This window comes from Camellia sinensis, chromosome 7, assembly GCF_055761805.1.
Source record: "Camellia sinensis isolate YWXY chromosome 7, ASM5576180v1, whole genome shotgun sequence".
Taxonomy (NCBI): Eukaryota; Viridiplantae; Streptophyta; class Magnoliopsida; order Ericales; family Theaceae; genus Camellia; species Camellia sinensis.
The window spans coordinates 89,243,577-89,264,677 of NC_138967.1; the positions used below are offsets into that span (position 1 = coordinate 89,243,577).

The 21,101-nt window shown below is 40.7% G+C and overlaps 3 protein-coding genes across 3 annotated transcripts; 1 reads left to right on the top strand and 2 right to left on the bottom strand.

The window, feature by feature from the left end:
• The first annotated feature begins 5,420 nt into the window (after positions 1-5,420).
• Positions 5,421-8,334, top strand: LOC114316618 (uncharacterized). The gene is made up of 5 exons (XM_082880877.1): positions 5,421-7,307; positions 7,364-7,423; positions 7,526-7,576; positions 7,703-7,754; positions 8,282-8,334. Exons 1-5 carry the CDS (start codon positions 5,421-5,423, stop codon positions 8,332-8,334), a joined length of 2,103 nt encoding a protein of 700 aa, XP_082737003.1.
• Positions 8,335-10,078: 1,744 nt separating this feature from the next.
• Positions 10,079-10,540, bottom strand: LOC145795931 (secreted RxLR effector protein 78-like). The gene has a single exon (XM_082880878.1). It carries the CDS (start codon positions 10,538-10,540, stop codon positions 10,079-10,081), a length of 462 nt encoding a protein of 153 aa, XP_082737004.1.
• Positions 10,541-10,546: 6 nt separating this feature from the next.
• Positions 10,547-16,121, bottom strand: LOC114295781 (uncharacterized). Its single transcript, XM_082880879.1, has 7 exons — positions 15,766-16,121; positions 14,875-15,132; positions 14,035-14,733; positions 13,767-13,949; positions 12,833-13,589; positions 12,053-12,172; positions 10,547-11,137 (listed from the first exon to the last, which is right to left on the bottom strand). The coding sequence occupies exons 1-7, from the start codon at positions 16,119-16,121 to the stop codon at positions 10,547-10,549; spliced, it is 2,964 nt and encodes a 987-aa protein (XP_082737005.1).
• Between the last annotated feature and the right edge of the window lie 4,980 nt (positions 16,122-21,101).

The following is a 21,101-nucleotide window of genomic DNA, read 5'->3' on the forward strand; positions in this document are numbered from 1 at the left end:
AAATGTCAATGCTCAAGACGAAGGCTGGACCACTGTCATAGCTAAGGGGAAGAGGAAGGTGGGTGAACCTGAGTTGGAAACTATCCCAGAAGTGGTGGAACTCCCAGTTCCAGCTTCTACAGTAGACCCAGTTCCAGCTTCAGCTCCTGAAATTGCTCCCACTGAGGTGGACTCATCTGATCAATCCTTTGACACTCAGGAGACTTCTGCGATCAAGAGCTCCTCCGGGGAGGAGCAAAGCTCTGAAAGCAGTGATGTGGATAGGTTCCAAAAGAAGGTGTTCGAGATTGCAAAGCTGGTGGTTCCCAATGCTGCTGAAATGCTGGACACTGCGATTAAAGAAATTAAGGCTGAAAAGGTGCTCCATAGTTCTGCTACCCCATCCCAGCAGGTGAAGAACAGGCCCTCTGGCAAAGGCAGCAGCAGCCAGAGGAAGAAAAAGAGGTAACACAGTTTCAGTTGGTTGTGGGTTTTGTCCTTTTTTTGTGGGTTTTGTCTCTATCTCCTTTTTGTGTCCCTATGAATGTAAAAATTGCTTCATGGAATGTTAGAGGTTTGAATGATCCCTCTAAACATAAAGAAGTTAAAAAGTTTGTGCTTAAAGAGAATATTCATGTCATGGGGGTTTTGGAAACCAAAATAAAACAGTCTAAAGAGAGTAGTATCTGTGGTAAATGTTTTGATCAATGGTCTATGCTCTCTAATTCACAACCAACTGAAACTGGTAGAGTCTGGGTGTGCTGGAACAATGTTTTTTGTGATGTTCAAATGATTTCTATGTCTAATCAGCATATTTTGTGTAAAATTATTGAATTGGCTTCCAATGAAATATTTTATGCAACTTTTGTTTATGCTGAAAATAAGCACGCATTGAGAAAGGTTTTTTTTGAATCTATGCTTGATATCTCCCGTGTTAAATCCAAAGTTCCTTGTGTTTTTCTGGGTGATTTTAATGCTATTAGATACCAGCAGGAAAAAATTGGGGGGAATTCTAATTGGACGAATGATAATGAGGAATTTAATACTTATGTTAATGCTTCTGAGTTGGCTGATTTGTCTTATGGTGGTTGCCAATTCACCTGGGCTAACAATAGGAGTGAGGGGACCTATATAGCTACCAAAATTGATAGAGTTCTGGTTAATGAGGCTTGGCTGGACAAATTTTGTAATACCCCTGTCCCGTAATATGTTAATTGGTCCTTAATAAGATGTGATTATGTGTTTGTTATGGTTTTGTATGCCATTATGTGAAAATATGTGGTTTTGAACTTCTATCTGTTCACCGTAGGAATATCTGTTTGATTTTACCACTTCGGAAATTAAATTGGAGGCCTCATCGGCCACAGAACCCGAAATTGATTACGCCATTGTGGTCGGCATAATTTTTAGAGCCTACGGTGAAATTTAATTAGAAATTGATTCGGGTCAGATTAAGTTGATTAAATTGATGAATTAGAGCCCAATTACCTTATTAATATTATATTGGCCTTAGTGGGTTTTGTTGTTAAGTCACTACACTCTCCATCCTCTCTTCTTCATTTCATTTGGCTGAATTTGGGACTCAAAATAAAGAGAGAGAGCCGGCTATAGAGAGAGAGAAGGAGAGAATTGTGTAATTTTTGGCTCAAGCTTGGGAAATTGGGGATTTAGCTCAAGATTTGGCTAGAGCTTGGGTGTTTAAGGCTCCTAGGTGAGTAAATTCATGAGATTGAACTTGTGATTTTGTGAATTAAAGATTTATTGGTGATCAAGAACAAGAGCTGTGCTATAATTGATGAATTTGAAGCTAATGTGCACATGTATGTGTAAGATCACCATGATTTTGCATAATCATGCATGTATTAAGTTGAATATGGAAATAAAGGTGTTAAATCTTACATGCAAGCATGTTTTCGTTGAGCTCCATGAGAATGAGCACCATTTGCATTATTTGGAATGAAAATGAAGTCAAGATTAGCATGCATGTTGAATAATTAAAGATAGGAGCTTTGGAATGCATGAATGTGTACGATAGAATTGAGCTTGAATGAAATTGAGCCATGCATGTATTTGATTTATGAAATTGGGCTCCATGAAGATGTATTTTGGTGTTTATACCATGTTAGTACAAGTATATGTGAAATTGGAGCCACCAAAAGCATGAAATGACGGTTTGAATGTTGAAGGGAGCTCAAGAACACAATCTGGAAAACCCAGAATTTTGATGTCCGCTCGAGCGGGGAACCTGACGCTCGAGCGGAGAAATCGAGCTCCCAGCATTTTCTACAGACATGGTTCCCGCTCGAGCGGGGAAGTTGACGCTCGAGCGAGGAGCTATGTAGACAGGCAGTCCGCTCGAGCGGCCGAGTTCACGCTCGAGCTGGAATTGAAGGCAACCAGTACTTTTGCAGACCTAAAGGTCCGCTCGAGCGGGGAAGTCCACGCTCGAGCGGGGACCATATTTTCTGAAATCCTGTTTTTGCATTTTGTGTTCTGTTTTCCGTTCTCTTTCACTTGCAAACATTCTTAGGCTTATGTTAAGCATTGTAAATGAGCTAATGAGATAATAATAAAGCCTAAAGAGGAATATGTGAATTACAGAACGGATTGAACTGTTAATGACCCTTTTGTGTTCATGAAACGTGTAGGGTCAAGCTCCAGGGCAAATCCACAAGCCGATCACTGTGAGTAATATCAATATTTGAAAACTTGTCAATGTCCAATTGTTTATTCCCTTATAAACGTTATGAGTTGTTAATTGGGATTGTGGACAGAAGTCTGACAGGAATGAATGAATGGACCAAAGGTCGTTTTGATATAAATGAATGGACCAAAGGTCGTTTTGATATAAATGAATGGACCAAAGGTCGTTTTGATGTAAATGAATGGACCGAAAGTCATTTTGATGTGAATGAATGGACCGAAGGTCGTTTTGATATAAATGAATGGACCAAAGGTCGTTTTGATGTAAATGAATGGACCGAAGGTCATTTTGATGTGAATGAATGGACCAAAGGTCGTTTTGATATAAATGAATGGACCGAAGGTCGTTTTGATGTAAACGAATGGACCAAGGGTCGTTTTGACATATGTGAGTGGGCCGAAGGCCGTTTTGACACGAATGAGTAGGCCGAAGGCCGTTTTGATAGAAATGAATGGGCCGAAGGCCGTTTTGACATAGATGAATGGGCCGAAGGCCGTTTTGACATAAATGAATGGGCCGAAGGCCGTTTTGACATGAATGGAAATCTGAATGGGCCAAAGGCCAGAATGGTTGGAACTACAGTCACTCGATTTGAATTTCGTATACTTATATATCTGTTAAGTAGAAATAGGAATTGGGCCTAAGGCCGTTTGGAACCTGTTGTTCTACATTGTTTACGTAACTTCTGTATTTGATATTATTCACTGGGCTATCGCTCACACTCATTCATGTGTTTGTAGGTGAGCCCGGAGAAGTCCAAACCCAGCCCCAGTGAAGTCTGTGAGGAACAACAGAGGTTTTTGGAGAGTTAGCCCTTGTGTCTCACGCACGAGACCCGTCTTCGCCCTTCAGTTATATATTTATATCTTGTCATGGTGGCGAAGTTTTTGATTATGTCTGTATATAGTTTCATGGGTTGACTTAGTTGGATGATCCTGTCTGTATAGAATTTTATGCTACTACATTTCTGACATGAGTTATTAACATGAGTTTGTATGGAATGTTATGATGTGCATATAAGCACGGCTCTATGGACAAAGTTTTAAATTTTGCTTCCCTTTTGGCCCCCTTTACTCTGATGTGTTAAGTCTGTTTTGGTTTGAGGCCGTAGGTAATCTTAGGATTACTGGCCGGTTACGTCCTTAACCCATGGGGGCGGGTTCGGGTCGTGACAAATTTCCTGAGGCTACTGCCCAGTTTCTCCCCTCTGGTATTTCTGACCACTCCCCTGCTGTGGTCAATATCAGTGCCACCAAGTGCTCTTTCAAAAAACCTTTCAAATACTTTGATTTCTGGTCTCAACATCCAGAGTTTTTGGGGACTGTTTCTAACACCTGGGGGCAGTATATTCAAGGGGTTCCTATGTCCAGGGTCTGTCAAAAACTCAGAAAGCTTAAAGCTAGTCTCAAGCTTTTGAATAAGAAGGACTTTAGTGACATATCTACTCGTGTCCAAATTCCTAAAACTAATCTGGATCTTATTCAATATAAACTTGACAAAGACCCTATGAATAGTGGTTTGCAATCTCAAGAGAGAGAGGATCTGAAAAAGTACATTGAGCTTAGCAAATTAGAAGAGAGCCTTGCTCTTCAAAAATCCAGAGTGCAGTGGCTTGGTCTTGGGGATAGAAATAGTAAATTCTTCTTTAGGTCCGTGCAGTTATCATTTTTCGATTGGTCTTGTTGGGTGTTTAGTTAGTTACATCTCTATTGTGTGTGTTTCTGTTATGTTTTAAGTATCTGTGGTGTTTTTGTTTATTTGCCCATATATCCATCCCAAGTTTCCATCTATTATCTCTGATGATAGGTTACTTGGGGACAAAAAGGATATATGGGCAAAGTGGGGTTTTGTTTTCTGTTGTTCTTTCGCTTCTGCAAGTGTGGCTTTATGTTGTAGGTTGTCCAGTGGTAGTTTGTGGTGTATTGTTCGTATATTATTTGTTGTTTGGGTGTACCTGGGGTATGCCCCTTGTAAACTTGTACATTTTACTGTCTTTATTTTATGACTTACTTACCCAAAAAAAGAAAAGTAATATCAATAGAGGGAAAATTTTGAGTGTTGTCATGGGTGATGGTTCTAGGTCTACTCATAGTGCTGATGTCCACACCTCTTTTATCAATTTCTATACCAATTTATTTGGTACCCCTTCTGTGGATCAGTACAAGGGCCTTGAGAGGATTCAATCTTTGGTGGAAAAAAAAGTCTCTCTCTCTCTCAATCTGTTTCAATGTCCAAGCCTGTTTCTGAAACTGAAATCAAGGAGGTTTTTTGGTCTTTAAAGTCCAATAAAGCCCCTGGCCCGGATGGGTATTCCGCTGGTTTCTTTAAGAGCTCTTGGGATATTGTTGGTAAGGATGTCATTCTAGCTATTAAGTCTTTCTTTGACTCTGGTAAACTTCTTTCAGAGGTTAACAGTACCATTATAGCTCTTATTCCTAAAGTTCCTAATCCTACTCATGTTGGTGACTATAGACCCATCTCTTGTTGTAATACCATCTACAAATGCTTTGTCAAGATCATAGCTAATAGAATTAAATTGGCCCTTCCTGATTTGATTGATCCTGTGCAGTCTGCGTTTGTCCAAGGTAGAAGGATCTCGGACAACATTTTCTTGTCCCAAGAGATTATGAGAGGTTACCATAGGAGTTCCCACTCTCCTAAGTGCACCATGAAAGTTGATATTATGAAAGCTTATGATACTGTGAGATGAGACTTTATCATTGATATCCTCAAAGCTATGGCTTTCCCTCCTTGTATGATTACCTGGATAAAGGCTTGCATCACGAGTCCTTCTTTCTCGATTTGTATTAATGGGAGCCTTCAGGGGTATTTTAAAGGGGCGAGGGGATTAAGACAAGGGGACCCTATGTCCCCGTATCTCTTTGTGTTGGCTATGGAAATTCTCGCCAGAATTTTAGCTGAGAAATCTAGGAGCCCTTTGTTCAAATTCCACTGGAGGTGTGAGAAAACTAAAATTGTCAACCTTTGTTTTGCTGATGATTTGATGATTTTCAGTAAAGGGGACCCTGGTACTGTTACTCTTATCATGCAGGGATTGGAGGAATTTAGGGATCTGTCTGGTCTTACCCCTAATTCTAGTAAGAGTAATATTTTTTTCTCGGGGTGTAGTAGTGCGCTTAAAGAGGATATTCTTCAGATTGCCAATTTTACTGAGGGCTCCCTCCCGGTGAAATACCTTGGTGTGCCTCTTATCACTACCAAGCTTAAAGTGTCTGATTGTCATACTCTGGTTGAGAGAATTACTAAGAGGATTAAAAGTTGGACCAATAAACTGCTTTCTTATGCTGGTAGAGCCCAACTCATCCAGTCTATCCTGTTTTCAATGCAAGTGTATTGGTCCTCTCTTTTTATCCTCCCTAAGAAAATCATTGGTGACATTGAGAGCATCCTTAGATCTTTTCTTTGGTCTGGGGTTGAGTTGAAGAAACATAGTGCTAAGATTGCTTGGAGATATATTTGCAGGAAAAAAAATGAGGGTGGCCTTGGTTTCAAGGACTTAGCAACCTGGAACAAGGCTGCTATAGCCAAACATGTTTGGTACTTGTTTTCTGGGGGTGATTGTTCCATGTGGTGCCAATGGGTCAAGGCTTACTTGCTTAAAGGGAGGAGCTTTTGGGCTGTTAGAACTCCTAGTGATCCCTCATGGGTCTGGAGGAAAATCCTGTCTCTCAGGCATTTAATCTATCCTCACATCAAATTCAAAATTGGTAATGGGGAAAATGTGTTCCTTTGGCATGACAATTGGCACCCGCTTGGTTCGCTGTGGCACAGATTTGGTCCTAGAATTCTTTATGACACTAATCTTCCTGATAGCACCAAGGTTAGCTCTATAGTCTCTAATAGTTCTTGGAAGTGGCCTGTTTCTAATTCTTGGGAGATAAAGGAGTGGATCTCTTCTACCCCTTTATCTCTTCTACCTTCCTTTGGCTCTTCTGATACTCCGGTTTGGAGTTTGGCTGCTGATGGTAACTTTTCTATCCAGTCAGCTTGGGATTGTTGGAGGGATAAGGGCCCTAAAGTCACTTGGTCCAAACTTATCTGGGGTCCCCCTTCAATCCCTAGGGTTAGTTTTATTGCTTGGTTAGCCACCAATGAGAGACTTAATACTGGTGATAGACTTAAAACTTGTGGTCTTGTTACAACTCCTTACTGCCCTTTCTGTCAAGATCCTGAGGAGAATCATTCCCATCTTTTTTTTAGGTGCATATTTTCTTCTAGGATTTGGGGTGGTATCCTTGCCAAGTGTAAGTCTAATTGGCCTTCTTTGCCTTGGTTGGAAACTGTTGATTTTGCTGTTAGATCCACCAGTGGTACCTCCTTGAAAATGGTGATTCTGAAGCTATCATTTCTTTGCACTGTCTACCACATTTGGATGGAGAGGAATAGTAGGATCTTCAATAAGGCCCAAAAGCCTGAAGAGGTTGTTACTAACTCTATTATCCAAATGGTTAGGGGTAGGCTTCTTTCTATGGAAAATGTTAAAATTTCTGCAGGTGATAATTGGCTTTTGGAGGAATGGAATCTTCCTCCCAAAATCATGCAGCAGCACCATACTATTGCAGATGGCAGGAGAATGAGTGTTGTGAGGTTACCTACATTGAGGGTTGAGTGATGGTGAGCATCTATTGTGGGGTTTACTAACTGGGTGCTCTTTTGCAGGTTATCATGAATCCTAAATCATCTCCCAGATTGATGTGCCCGAATGGAGGGTTGAGTGTTGTGAGCAACCAAAATATTTCTAGACATTGTGGGTTGAGTGATGAGAGACAGCACACATGTTTTGCGCTAATTTTTATTATATCTTATATATGGTTTGTGTAGGTTCTTGGAGCTTTCAAGTATAATGTCTTTCTGATTCTTTCGAGGTATCATGTGAGTTGTGGGCCTAGTGATGTGAGATCATATATGGAGTGGAGAGACATGCTGTGTTGTGGGTCGAGTGAGGAGAACTCCTATACTGTGTGTTTGTTATTTCTTCTCCTTTATGATTTTCGACAGGCTCACTTGTTGGTGAGGAGGTGTGGTGCTGCTTACAGTGCAGTTACAGGAGGTTGCTGCTGGTATCTTTGCTTTTTGGCGTGGAGGGGTGATGAATACATTCTGCACAGATTCGGGTGGCAGTTTGTAGGGTGTGTTTGTACCATGGTGATGGCTGCTGCTAGCGCCTTGCTGTGCTACATGAGGGAGAAAATCAGTTGTTTTTCTTTGTATTATTTACATAATTTTATAGCGTATTTAGCTTATACCTACGGGCTGTGTAGGATTACCTTTGTGCTTCTTTGTGTTCTTAATAGTTTTCCTAGCAACCATGTTTCGGGTTGCACATATCTTAATAGGTTAGTTTTTGTTTTGGATTCTAATTCCTATCCCTACGGGCTGTGTAGGGAATTTTGTTTTGTTTTGGCTCGTGCCCCTGCGGATACAGTGTCCAAGGTCATCCATCTTGCTTGGTGCTACAGTTGCTGGAGGTTCTTTGTCAAGGCCGTAGCCTCCTGGATCAATGCTTCATTTTGTTTTCTCTTTTCGTCTAGGCTGCTATAATTGTTTATATTTCTTGTTCACTCTTCCTATTGCTAGATTATAGGGATGGTGAACAGGTTGTTGGGCTTTTGGTTTGTTTTCCTGTATAGCTGTGTTAGGTCCTGGGGTATGCCCCTTGTAGTTGTGTAAATTTTCTTGTTTTATTTTATCTCTTATTCACCCAAAAAAACTTGTAAATTTCATTGTCTTTATTTTATGACTTACTTACCCAAAAAAAAAAGAAACAACAAGCACTCAGTGTAGGACCTCCCTTCACTCGACCCACAAGAAAGGAGAACTCTCCACTCAATGTAAGATCTCCCGTCACTCGGCCCACATATCTCGTGCTCTCTCATTCTAGCCAGCTGAACAATGTACTTGAGAATTCCATTAACCTACACAAAATATATATAATAAATAGTAAATGTTAGGCTAAAATATATGTACTTCCTTCCCCCCACTCAACCCACAGTTACAGTAACAGATATACTGGCTCACATCACTCAACCCTCCCTTCATTTTCTCCAGATTTTGTAAAAATTTGGGATCCAAAATAAGCTGATAGAATCTGAGAACATACCATCTGCAAAACAACACCCTCGTTAGAAAACCCTCAGTGTAGGTAAACTCACACCACTCAAACTCCTCTCAACTGCAGCAGCTTGGGATTGCAACAAGATTTTAGGAGGCAAGTTCCATTGCACCAAATACCAATTGTCACCTGCAGAAGCTTTCACATTTTCCATAGAAAGGAGTCTACCCCTAACCATTTGGATGATAGAGTTAGTAACAACCTCTTCAAGTTTGAAAACCTTACTAAAGATTCTACTGTTTCTCTCCATCCAAATGTGGTAGATAGTGCAGAGAAAAGATAGTTTCAAAATCACAGTTTTCAAAGAATTGCCATTGATGGATTTAGTAGCAAACTCAACAATTTCCAACCAGGGCAAAGAAGGCCAATTGAAATTACACTTAGCTTGGATAGTAGCCCAAATCCTAGAGGAGTATATACACCCAAAAAACAGATGGGAGTGGTGCTCCTCAGGAGCAAGACACAAAGGGCAGCCAGGGCTAGTTAAAAGACCAAAGATTTGGAGCCTATCCCCAGTGTTTAACCTCTCATGGATAGCCAGACACACAATGAAACTAACCCTAGGGATAACAGGAGGACCCCAAATGAGTTTAGACCAAGTAACCTTTGGACCCTTGTCCCTCCAACATTCCCAAGCAGAGTGAATAGAAAAAGAACCATCAGCAGTCAAACTCCACACAGGTATATCAGGGGAATCAAGGGAAGGTTTAAGAGAAGGAGGAGTGGCAACAATCCATTCCTGTATCTCCCAAGAGTTAGGGAAAGGCCAATTCCAAGAATCATTCGAAACAATGGAACTAACCTTAGTACTGTCAGGAAGGTTGGTATCATACAAAATCCTAGGACCATACCGAAGCCAAACCGAACCAAAGGGGTGCCAGTTATTATGCCAAAGGAACACATTTTCACCATTACCAATTTTGAATTTGATAATAGGGAAAAATTAAGTCCCTAAGCGACAAAAGTTTCCTCCATACCCAGGAAGGATCGCTGGGCAACTTAACACCCCAAAAACTCTTACCCTTAAGTAAGTAGGACTTGACCCATTGACACCACATAGAACACTCCCCACCAGAAAACAAATACCAAACATGTTTGGCTATAGCTGCTTTATTCCAAACCTCCATATCCTTAAAACCAAGCCCACCCTCATTTTTTTTTTTGCAAATATTCTTCCAGGCAATTTTAGCACATGTTTTTTCAGCTCCATCCCAGACCAAAGGAAAGATTTGAGAAGGTTTTCAATGTCGCGGATAACTCTCTTAGGGAGAATAAAGGTTCCTAAATTCCTCCAAACCTTGCATGATGAGATTTACAGTCCCCGGATCCCCTCTGCAGAAGATCATAAGGTCATCAGCAAAACACAAATTAACAATTTTAGTCTTCTCACATCTCCAATGGAACTTAAAAAGAGGGTTCCTAGATTTTTCAGCAAGAATTCTAGCCAAAATCTCCATAGCCAACACAAAAAGATAAGGGGTCATAGGGTCTCCTTGCCTAAGCCCCCTAGCCCCTTTAAAGTACCTATGAAGACTCCCATTAATGCAAATGGAGAAAGAAGGACTAGTCATACAAGCTTTTATCCATTTTATCATGCAAGGAGGAAAGCCCATAGCAGTGAGGATATCAATAATAAAATCCCATCTCATAGTATCGTAGGCTTTCATAATGTCCACTTTCATAGCACACTTCGGAGTTTTGGAACTCCGGTGGTAACCTCTCATAATCTCCTAGGACAAAAAGATGTCGTCCGAGATTCTTCTACCCTGGACAAAAGCAGACTGCACAGGGTCAATCAGATCAGGAAGCACCAATTTGACTCTGTTAGCTATAATCTTGGCAATGCATTTGTAGATGGTGTTGCAGCAAGAAATAGGTCTATAGTCACCAACATTCATAGGATTAGGAATTTTAGGAATAAGAGCAATGATGGTGCTATTTATCTCCGAGAGGAGTTTACCAGAGTCAAAAAATGACTTAATGGCAAGAGTAACCTCCTTTCCAACAATATCCCAAGAGCTTTTGAAGAAACCAGCTGAATACCCATCAGGGCCAGGAGCTTTATTGGCCTTGAGAGACCAAAAAACCTCCTTGATTTCAACATCCGAAATAGGTTTAGCCAAAAGAATCGACTGAGAATTGGAAACTTTTTTATTCACTAGCGATTGGATGCGCTCAAGACTGTTATACTGTCCCAAGATAGGGGTACCAAACAACTTGGTATAAAACTGGACAAAGGTATCATGAATATCAGTACTCTTGGTGGATCTAGTACCATCCTCCATAACCACACTCCTGATTTTACCTTTATTGATATTGCTCTTTTTTTTTTTTGGGTGAGTAAGTCATAAATTAAAGACAAAAGTTTACACATTTACAAGGGGCATACCCTAGGTAATACAAAGAATCTCACGCTGCCCCCCCAAAGGAGGGGGGAAACTATTACAGATAAAATAAATACCAAAACAAAACTACTTAACACAACCCAAAACAACAGGTTACTCAACAAATAAAGCAAATTGCCCATATATTTTCCAAATAACCCCTACCATCCAGAATAATAGATGGAAATTTGAAAAAATATATGGGCAAATACAAAGAAACCCAATCCACGTGCAAAACCACGTTACAAACCTGTGACCCAAAACCCGTACAGATGGGCTTTAAGAATTTCAAACCAAGTGTATTGGCGGGCCCCAAAAATAAGCCACGGCCAAAAACACATAAACCAGCCCAAAGACAAAACAAAACGTGGGCCCCAGTCATCACCAAAAGATGTTGAAATAATAAAATGGCTGGCCCCACGTGGAACTCCACTAATACAAAAAGTATATATAAAATATTTATATATACCACTTACATTCATGCCCACCTATTGAAACAGCAGGCCTACCATGATACACATTCCAATGTACCCAAACATTGTACTCCTGGCAAACCTCTGCCCTATACACGCCCCACTTGCAGAAAAAACATGTTCACCAAGATCAATATTTACAGTTGCCAAGCAATAACCCACACAAAAGGCAGGAAATCGAGGCTAAAAATATCAAACCAATGACGCGCCTCACTAAAACGCCTCGCGTGGGCTACACATCCTCTTAAAATCCATGCATGTGGTCCATGCTCCCGATACAACCAAACAATAGCCATGACGACGAACGGCTATGAACGGTGAAAGCTAACACAAACTGCCATGAACGGCAAACTAGAAGACCATCACCCTAACAAAGTACCTTGTCACCCATCCGGAGCCCCTTGACCATAGCAGAGACACACCACAATTGGATAAGTTCACGAACACAGTTGGCCACCCAGCCTAAGCACACCCCAAGACCAGCCAAGAAGGAGCCAGACTGGACAACACAGAAACTGAAATGGAGCACCAGAAAACAACCATCTCACAGCCGGAACCACCAAAAAATGAATTGACAGCTCCAGGACATGGCAAAACCAGACTACGTTGGAGAAGACCGACCATACAAACTCTGAAACAACGCTAGAACGCCGGTGTAGAAACCAAGCACACCAACCCACGGAGAAACGTCCAGCAATAATCGAAGGCATCTTCAGACCTCTCCTTTCAGCAACCAGGTTACTCAAGCACAGAAACCACCGACAGTCAAAGAACCCACCAAACAGTGACCAAACTCCAAATTAGGCTCAACCCATGGACGATTTGACCAACGGGGGTGACAAATGATAGCCATGGCTAACCGCAACTCAAGAGACCATGAATACCGAAGAAAGATTGGACAAGAAAACCTCTCAAACTACCAGAGAACTCCAAACACAATTAAAATTACAAAACAAAAGTCAGTAACACCCCAAACAGGGGCTTACAAGACCTAAACCATACTCACTCGCCCTCATAAAGCGGGTAGAGGAGCTAAACAATCTGGTCGGAACAGCACCAGTCCTTCACCACCAAGATACACCTCCGGGGGGAGCTTTCTCTCTCTAGAATCTAGAGAGTAGAGAGAGAGGCTCTGCTTTCTTCCCCTCTAATTGAAAACCCAACTTTCTCTTTTGATATTGCTCTTCACAGACCTAAAAAAGAAACTGCCATTCCTATCCCCTAGACCAAGCCATTGGACTCTAGATTTTTGAAGAGCAAGGCACTCTTCCAACTTACTAAGCTCAATGTATGTTTTTAACTCCTCTCTCTCCTCAACTTGTAGCCCATAGTTCAAAGGATCCTTATCAAGCTTAATTTGAGCAAGATCCAAACTAGCCTTAGAGATAAGGACACAAGTGGAAATATCACTAAAATCTTTTTTATTTAAAAGCTTAAGACTGACTTTAAGTTGTCTCAGCTTCTGGAAAATCCTAAACATAGGGACACCACGAATATACTGAACCCAAGTACTAGAAATAGTGCTAAGAAAATCTGGGTGTCGAGACCAGAAATCAAAGTATTTGAAAGGTTTCGTAAAGGAGCTACTGTTGACACTGATATTGACCACAACAGAGGAGTGATCGGAAATACCAGCTGGAAGAAAAGTAGCCGTAGACTCAGGAAACTTGTCCAGCCAGGCCTCATTAACCAGGACTCTGTCAATCTTGGTAGCTATAAAAGCTCCCTCACACCTTTTATTAGCCCATGTGAATTGGCATCCACCATAAGATAAATCAGCCGATTCAGATGCGTTAATATAGGTATTAAACTCCTCATTTTCAGAAATCCAGGTAAAAGAACCCCCAATTTTTTCCTGTTGGTATCTTATAGCATTGAAAATCACCCAAGAAAATACATGGAACTTTGGATTTAGCCTGGGAGATATTAAACATTGTATCAAAAAATACTTTCCTCAAAGTGTGCTTATTTGCAGCATAGACAAAAACAACAAAAAAAAATTCATTTGTAGCCAAGTCAAGGATTTTACACAAAATATGCTGATTTGACATGGAAATCAGTTGAAGATCACAAAAATCATTGTTCCAGCACACCCAGACTCTCCCAGTTTCAGTTGGTTGTGAATTGGAGACATAGACCATTTACCAAAACATTTTTCACAAATATTCCTCTCATTGGTTTGTTTTATTTTAGTTTCCAAAACTCCCATGACATGAACATTTTCTTTAGACACAAAATTCTTAACTTCTTTTTGTTTAGAAGGATTATTCAATCCTCTAACATTCCATGAAGCAATTTTAACAGTCATTGGGAAACAAAAAGGGAGATGACAAAAAACCACAACCAACTGAAACTGATTACCTCTTCTTCTTCCTCTGGCTGCTGTTACTTTTTCCAGAGGACTTGTTCTTCATATACTGGTTTACCTGAGCTTTAGTAGGTGTCTTCTTTGTCTCTTTCATTACTGTCTCTAACATTTCAGCAGCATTAGGTATAACCAGCTCTATAATCTCCAAGATGTTCTTTTGAAATCTATCTGCATCGCTACTGTCAGAGCTTACTTCTTCCACAGAGGAGCTCTTCTTGGCCAGATCCTCCTGAATTGCTTGAGTTTGACCTGAAGGAGCCAAAGGCACTACAACTGAAGCAGATATAGGCTCCGCATGTGGGGAAAGATCAGGGGACTCCACCACTTCAGGTATAGTCTCAAACTCAGGATCCCCCACCTTCCTCTTACCCTTAGCTTGAACAGTGGTCCAACCTTCTTCCTGAGAATTGACATTCTCTTTGGTGACCTTCTGCAAGGAGATCAACTGGGCCACTAGTTTGGAAACACACTTCTCAGTACTGTGTCCAAAGATCTGGCAATGTTGACAGATAGAAGGCAGTCCCGGATATTCAACTTTAATTTTGACAGCATCATCTCCACACCTAATTTGGAAATAAGAAAGCATCTTTGATGTAGCCTCTATCTCCACACAGATTCTAGCAAAAGCCACTCTACTACCTCGAGCCGTAAGCTGATCCATAAAGAGAGGGTTGCCAATTGCACTAGCAATCCTGCTTAATCCATCAGGGTCCTAATACTCCAGAGGGACATTGAAAAATTTCACCCAAACTGGGATTTTAGTGGATTTCTCCTTATCAAGTTTCATCATCCTCTTCCATTGTTTCAAGATAAGGAGATAACCCCCAATATACCATGGGCCTCCCTCTAAAACGTCTCTACAGCAATCAGGAGTATCAAATATGAAGAACATGAAGCCATCCCCATTTGTGAGAACTTCCTTAAGGCCCTTAGCCTTCCACATCCCAAACGCACTATTCCGAAGATAGTTATACCCAACTCCTTTATCAACAAAATAACCAACGAGACATGAATCCCATTTCTCCAATGGATCAGATCTTGCTGGCATCTCTACCACAATACTATCTTCTACAGCAGTTAGAGGGACATACCTGAGTTTGACGTTTGATCGAGTTGATGCAGCAGTAACATTGGCCTACGAACGGTTCCCTTGGCCCATTTGCTCAGTTGTTCGGTTACCACCTGGGCCACCGCGGCCTCCTTTCCCACCCCGATAACTACCCCCCCTACCACCTCCCCCTTAAGTAGACATAAAGTCACCAAGAGGAATCTGGGTTTCAGAGATAGGAGCCAGATCTGGAACGCTCAGAACAACACTATTCTTGGTCCCCCCCTATTACGCGCGATCTCCAGGCTATCGGGTAGATTTAGGAAGCTATTGTCCTCTTCCTCCACGATTTCATACCAACTCGTGCCAATCTCATTGCCAATCGGCGTAGATGGCTCCTATGATGAATTCTGTACAAGGTCCCTATTCATCATAGGATATGGCCTTTGTACAGTTCGATTGGCTAAGTTTTCATTTGGCTCTCCTAATATTCGGATGTAGCTCCTAGGTTTGGTCTAGTGTTTTTTTGTTTGTGTTTCTTTGGGCTTCGGTGACTGTGGGCTGAGGCTCGTGTTGTTCTTTTGTTGTTAGGGCCTGGGGTATGCCCCTTGTATTTTTGTAAATCTTTCTGTTTTATATTATTTCCTATTCACCCAAAAAAAAAGAATCCTTAGACCCAACATCGATTGGGGATTTAGATAGGTTTAATCCCACAATTTCCAAAACCGAAGCCGAAACACCCATTTCTCCAGAACGATTTGCCTCAACGTTAACCACCACTTCCTGATTGTGAACCTCCACACCAGATAGATTAACCATCAAACTTCCAACACTGCGATTTACGGTTGAAACACCCTCGCCACTAGGTTTAGTAAGATCTTCTTCAGAAGCCATCAAGTCGTCACACAAGGTCGCAAAACGATTATTAGTGAACCCTAGATTTTGATCGACAAGACCTAAAGTCTTTACTGACTCACCCTTAGCATTTCCCCCCTCATAACACTCATTAATGGTAGCAATTACTCCAGACATCGGCAATTACTCCAGACATCGGCCTTCACTAATTGTTTCATTAGCTTAAGTGGCCAAGTTTAACTCAAATTAACCTTGCTTAGCCACCAAGAAAGAGAATTTTATGAGTAATTGTTGCTTAACGATATTAGTTTAACTTAAGCACCACGTTTAAGGTTTTCTTAGTCACTTAAGTGTTCAATTGTCAAGTCGAACAGGATGAATATGAGTTCCCTTTGATTTTTTATTTTTTTTATTTCTCTTTCTTTTCTCTAACTTTCTCTTCTACCTCTGAAGAAGAATGTTTCTATCCAACTTTGTCCATCCTTCTCCATCCTTCCCTATTTCATTAGCTTAAGTGGCCAAGTTTAACTCAAACTGACCTTGCTTCGCTTTCAAGAAAGCGAACTTTCTAAATGTAAGTTAACGGTATTAGTTTAATATAAGCACCTAATTTAATCTTTTCTAAATGACATAAATGCTCAATTAAGTAGCCAAGCTTAACTCAAGTTGACCTTGTTTATCATCCCAAAAAGCAAATTTTCTAAGTAAATATGGAATAGCGGTATTAGCATGGCGTAAGCACCACATTTATGCTTTTCAAAACGATGTAAGTGTTCAATTCTAAAGTCCAAATGGTTGAATTTGAATTCCCTTGTACATTCTTCAAATTTCCCCTTCCGTTCTCTAACTTTCTTTTCCAAAAGCAATCCAACACAAGCCCAATGTTTCTCCCTAAGTTTTTTTTTGGGTGAATAAGACATAAATAAAAGACAAAGGATATACAAGATTACAAGGGGAATACCCCAGGCCCTACAACCAACTATACAGCAAGATCAGCAACCAAAAAAAAAAAAAAATAAAGCAAAAGAGAGCCCAAACAAAAACACTGTTCAGCAACCATATCATGAGAGATAGGGGAAATGAACACTGCGAAGGAACAGCCCAAAGCCGTGAGATAAACAGCCCCATAGCAGCACAAAATGTCGGCCCCAAGTCCGAAAACAGTAATGGAAAACAAAACATAACCTGTGGACTACATAATCCAGAACCAAACAGTAAAGCAAATAGAAACAAAACAGGTCAAAGATGGACCACTTAATTCCTAGCACATCCCGCTAGGATAGGTAAAATAGCTAAAGTTGTTAAAACAGAAAGGAAAACAGCTTATATCCCTGAAGAAACAACCAACGGCGCATTCAGCAGCCAGCTTCGAGCCAAATATCCCAAGAATCAAACCAAGACGTAGACCTCCACTAGACAATATAGAAAGACCTGCCAGAATGGAGTAAACAAATCCATTAGTGATCATGAAGGATTCCAGTAAAAACAGGTAACCACAATATATGTCTCACATCACTAAACCCACAATAATCTCGCATCACTCAGTAGTACTTGGAATTTAGCACACAATATATAGGCTCTCATCACTCAACCCACATAGCATTGCATTACTCCATAGCCTGCACATAAAGCTTACAATATATATAAACATTAGATAAAACATTTGTGAGTAGCTATTTCACTCAACCCACAATTCTGTCTGTTGTAAATTTTTTGGACTCACAACACTCAACCCTCATTGATCCAAGCACTTCTCATTACTACACAAGAAGAAAACAGTTAGGAAAAAACACTCTGTTTGCTTACAATCACTCGACCCTCATATAGTGAACTCACATCACTCAACAACCCTCCCAGTGCCGAGAACATGGGGTTTCAAGACAGTAGCAGACAAATTCCAATGGTCAATGTACCAGTTGTCACCTGCATTTCTAGGAACATTTGTGATAGACAACAATCTACCCCGAATCAGTTGGACAATTATTTTAACCACCACTTCTTCTGGCTTGAATTCTTTATTGAAAATTCTGTTATTCCTTTCAAGCCAGATAATATAAACAGAGCACAACAATGACAATTTGATGATTATGGATCTTAATGATCTTCTCTTAGTCTCTCTAGTAGCAAAGGGAATAATGCCAGGCCACTGAAAGTCAGGCCACTGCACATTACATTTAGCTTTGATTTCAGTCCAGATTTTAGTAGAGAAGACACAATCAAAAAAGAGGTGAGAATGAGTTTCAGTAACATGTTGGCAAAAGGGGCAAGTTGGTGTAGGAGAGATGCCAAATAGCTGAAGCCTGTCACCAGTATTAAGCCTCTCCTGGACAACCATCCAAACAACAAAACTAGCCCTAGGGATATGGTGAGCCCCCCAGATTAATTTATGCCAAACAACTTTATCAAGCTTAAGCCTCCAATGATTCCAAACACCATTAATAGTAAATTTCCCATCAGAAAGAGACCAAGTAGGTTGATCATCCAGTAGAGGGTTAGGTCTGCAGCTAGTGGGGGTTGAAGAGATCAGCTCCCTTATTTCCCAAGAGTTGGGGACAGGCCACTTCCAAGAGTCCCCATCCATAATCTGATTGACCTTAGTCTCACTGTTAAGATTAAAGTCATACAAGATTCTGTCCCCAAATTTTTTCCATAAAGGACCAAGAGGATGCCAATTATCATACCATAAAAAGGTAGAGTCACCCCTACCTATTTTGTGGATTAAGGGGTGAAATTTTATCCCTAAGAGCTAGAATCTTTCTCCAAACCCAAGAAGAGTTGTGGGGAACCTTTACTTTCCAGAAACTTCTGCCCTTAAGTAAATACGATTTAACCCACTGGCACCACATAGACATCTCCCCTCCAGAGAAGAGGAACCAAATATGCTTGGTTATAGCAGCCATGTTCCAAACCTCTAAAGATTTAAAACCAAGACCACCTTCATTTTTAGGCACACAAATCTTATCCCAAGCAATTTTGGCACTATGTTTCTTAAGATCTGTGCCCGACCAGAAAAAAGCTCTAAGGATACCCTCAATCTCTCTAATAACCCTCTTGGGGAGGATGAAAAGAGAGGACCAGTAAACCTGCATAGAAAAGAGAATGGTCTGGATAAGTTGAGCTCTTCCAGCATAAGAAAGAGCTTTATTTGTCCAGCTCTTAATACGATTTGTGATCCTATCAATGAGAATTTGACAATCCGAAGCCCTAAGCTTGGTTGTTATCAGTGGGACACCAAGGTATTTGACAGGAAGAGTACCCTCAGTAAACTGAACAATTTTGAGGATATCCTCTCTCAAACCCCCATTACAACCAGAGAAATAAATGTTGCTTTTGCTGAAGCTAGGGGTAAGGCCTGAAAGAGAAGAGAACTCCTCCAGACCTTGCATGATTAAACTAACAGTGGGAGCATCCCCACGACTGAAGATCATAAGATCGTCAGCAAAGCAGAGATTGACAATCTTAGATTTCTCACACCTCCAATGGAACTTGAATTGAGGATGATTGGACTTTTCAGCAAAAATTCTAGCAAGGATTTCCATAGCCAGAACGAAGAGATAAGGAGACATAGGATCTCCCTGTTTAAGACCTCTAGCACCTTTAAAATAACCATGCAAGCTCCCATTAATGCAAACAGAGAAACAAGGACTTGTCATACAAGCCTTGATCCAAGATATCATAATGGGCGGAAAAGCCATGGCTTTGAGGATTTTTTTTTGGGTGAATAAGTCATAAATTAAAAACACAGAAAATTACACATATACAAGGGGCATGCCCCAGGCCCTAACCAAAGAAACAAAGGAAACAAATGAACAAAACCAAACTAGATCAACAAGCTAAGAATCCAAAATACCAAAAAAATAAACAAGCCTAATGAACAGTCCACACACAACGACACAGACCCGAACATACAAAAATTTTCATGTGGACATAATAAACATATGGGACAGATGAACATAATCAGACAGGTTCGGGACCATACAGACCAGCTTAAACATGCACATCCCGCAGTTAAAGCATAAGACCAAAAAATACAGCATGCAATCATCAGGCTTTGACAACCAAATAATAAAATAAATAATAAACAAAAGGTTCATCACGTCCTGGGCATTTCCAGCAGCCATAGTTAACAAAAAAACTGAAGTCCATCCCTTGGCTGTCCCATTTAGCAGAGAACCTAGAATGCTATTCACAGATATTGCTCCTATGCAAAAGAGGAACATGTCGAAAGAAGACCAAGGACAGCTCACAAGCGTACCATAATCCACAGTACGAAACCCAAAAAACAACAAAACAGAAATGTCATGCACATCCCGCACGGATAGGCCAAAAAGAATTAAACATAGCAAACCATCTATAATGTCCAACCGTAAGAAGCATGGCTTTGAGGATATCAATGATAAACTCTCATCTCACACTATCGTAAGCTTTCATGATATCCACTTTCATCGCACACTTAGGGGTAGTGGAATTCTTGTGGTAACCCCTCAAAATTTCTGGAGACAAGAAGATATTATCAGAAATTCTCCTGCCCTGCACAAAAGCTGATTGCACAGGATCAATGAGGTCAGGCAAGACCTCTTTAATCCTATTTGCAATGATCTTCGCTATACATTTGTATATCGTATTGCAACAAGAGATGGGTCTAAAGTCTCCCACTTTTGCAGGGTTAGGAACTTTAGGGATGAGAGCTATGATTGTACTATTGACTTCGGAGAGAAGTTTCCCAGACTCAAAAAAAGTTCTAATAGCTTGGGTTACCTCTCTACCAACAATACCCCAAGATTTTTTGAAAAAGCCAGCAGGGTAACCGTCAGGGCCAGGGGCCTTGTTAGGTTTAAGAGACCAAAAAACATCCTTAATCTCCAGATCAGTCACTGGTCTAGCAAGGAGAGCAGATTGATCATTGGAGACCCTAGATTTAACAAGGGCATTTATTCTTTCAATCCCATCATAATGGCCAGCAATAGGAGTACCAAACAAGTCAGAGTAAAAATTTGTGAAGGCATTTTGAATCTCTTCAGGCTTGTTAGATATACTCCCATCCTTTAACTCAATATTAAGAATTTTACCCCTATTAATATTACCCTTAATAGTCTTAAAAAAGAACTTGCTATTACAGTCCCCCAACTTCAGCCACTGAACCCTAGATTTTTGGTG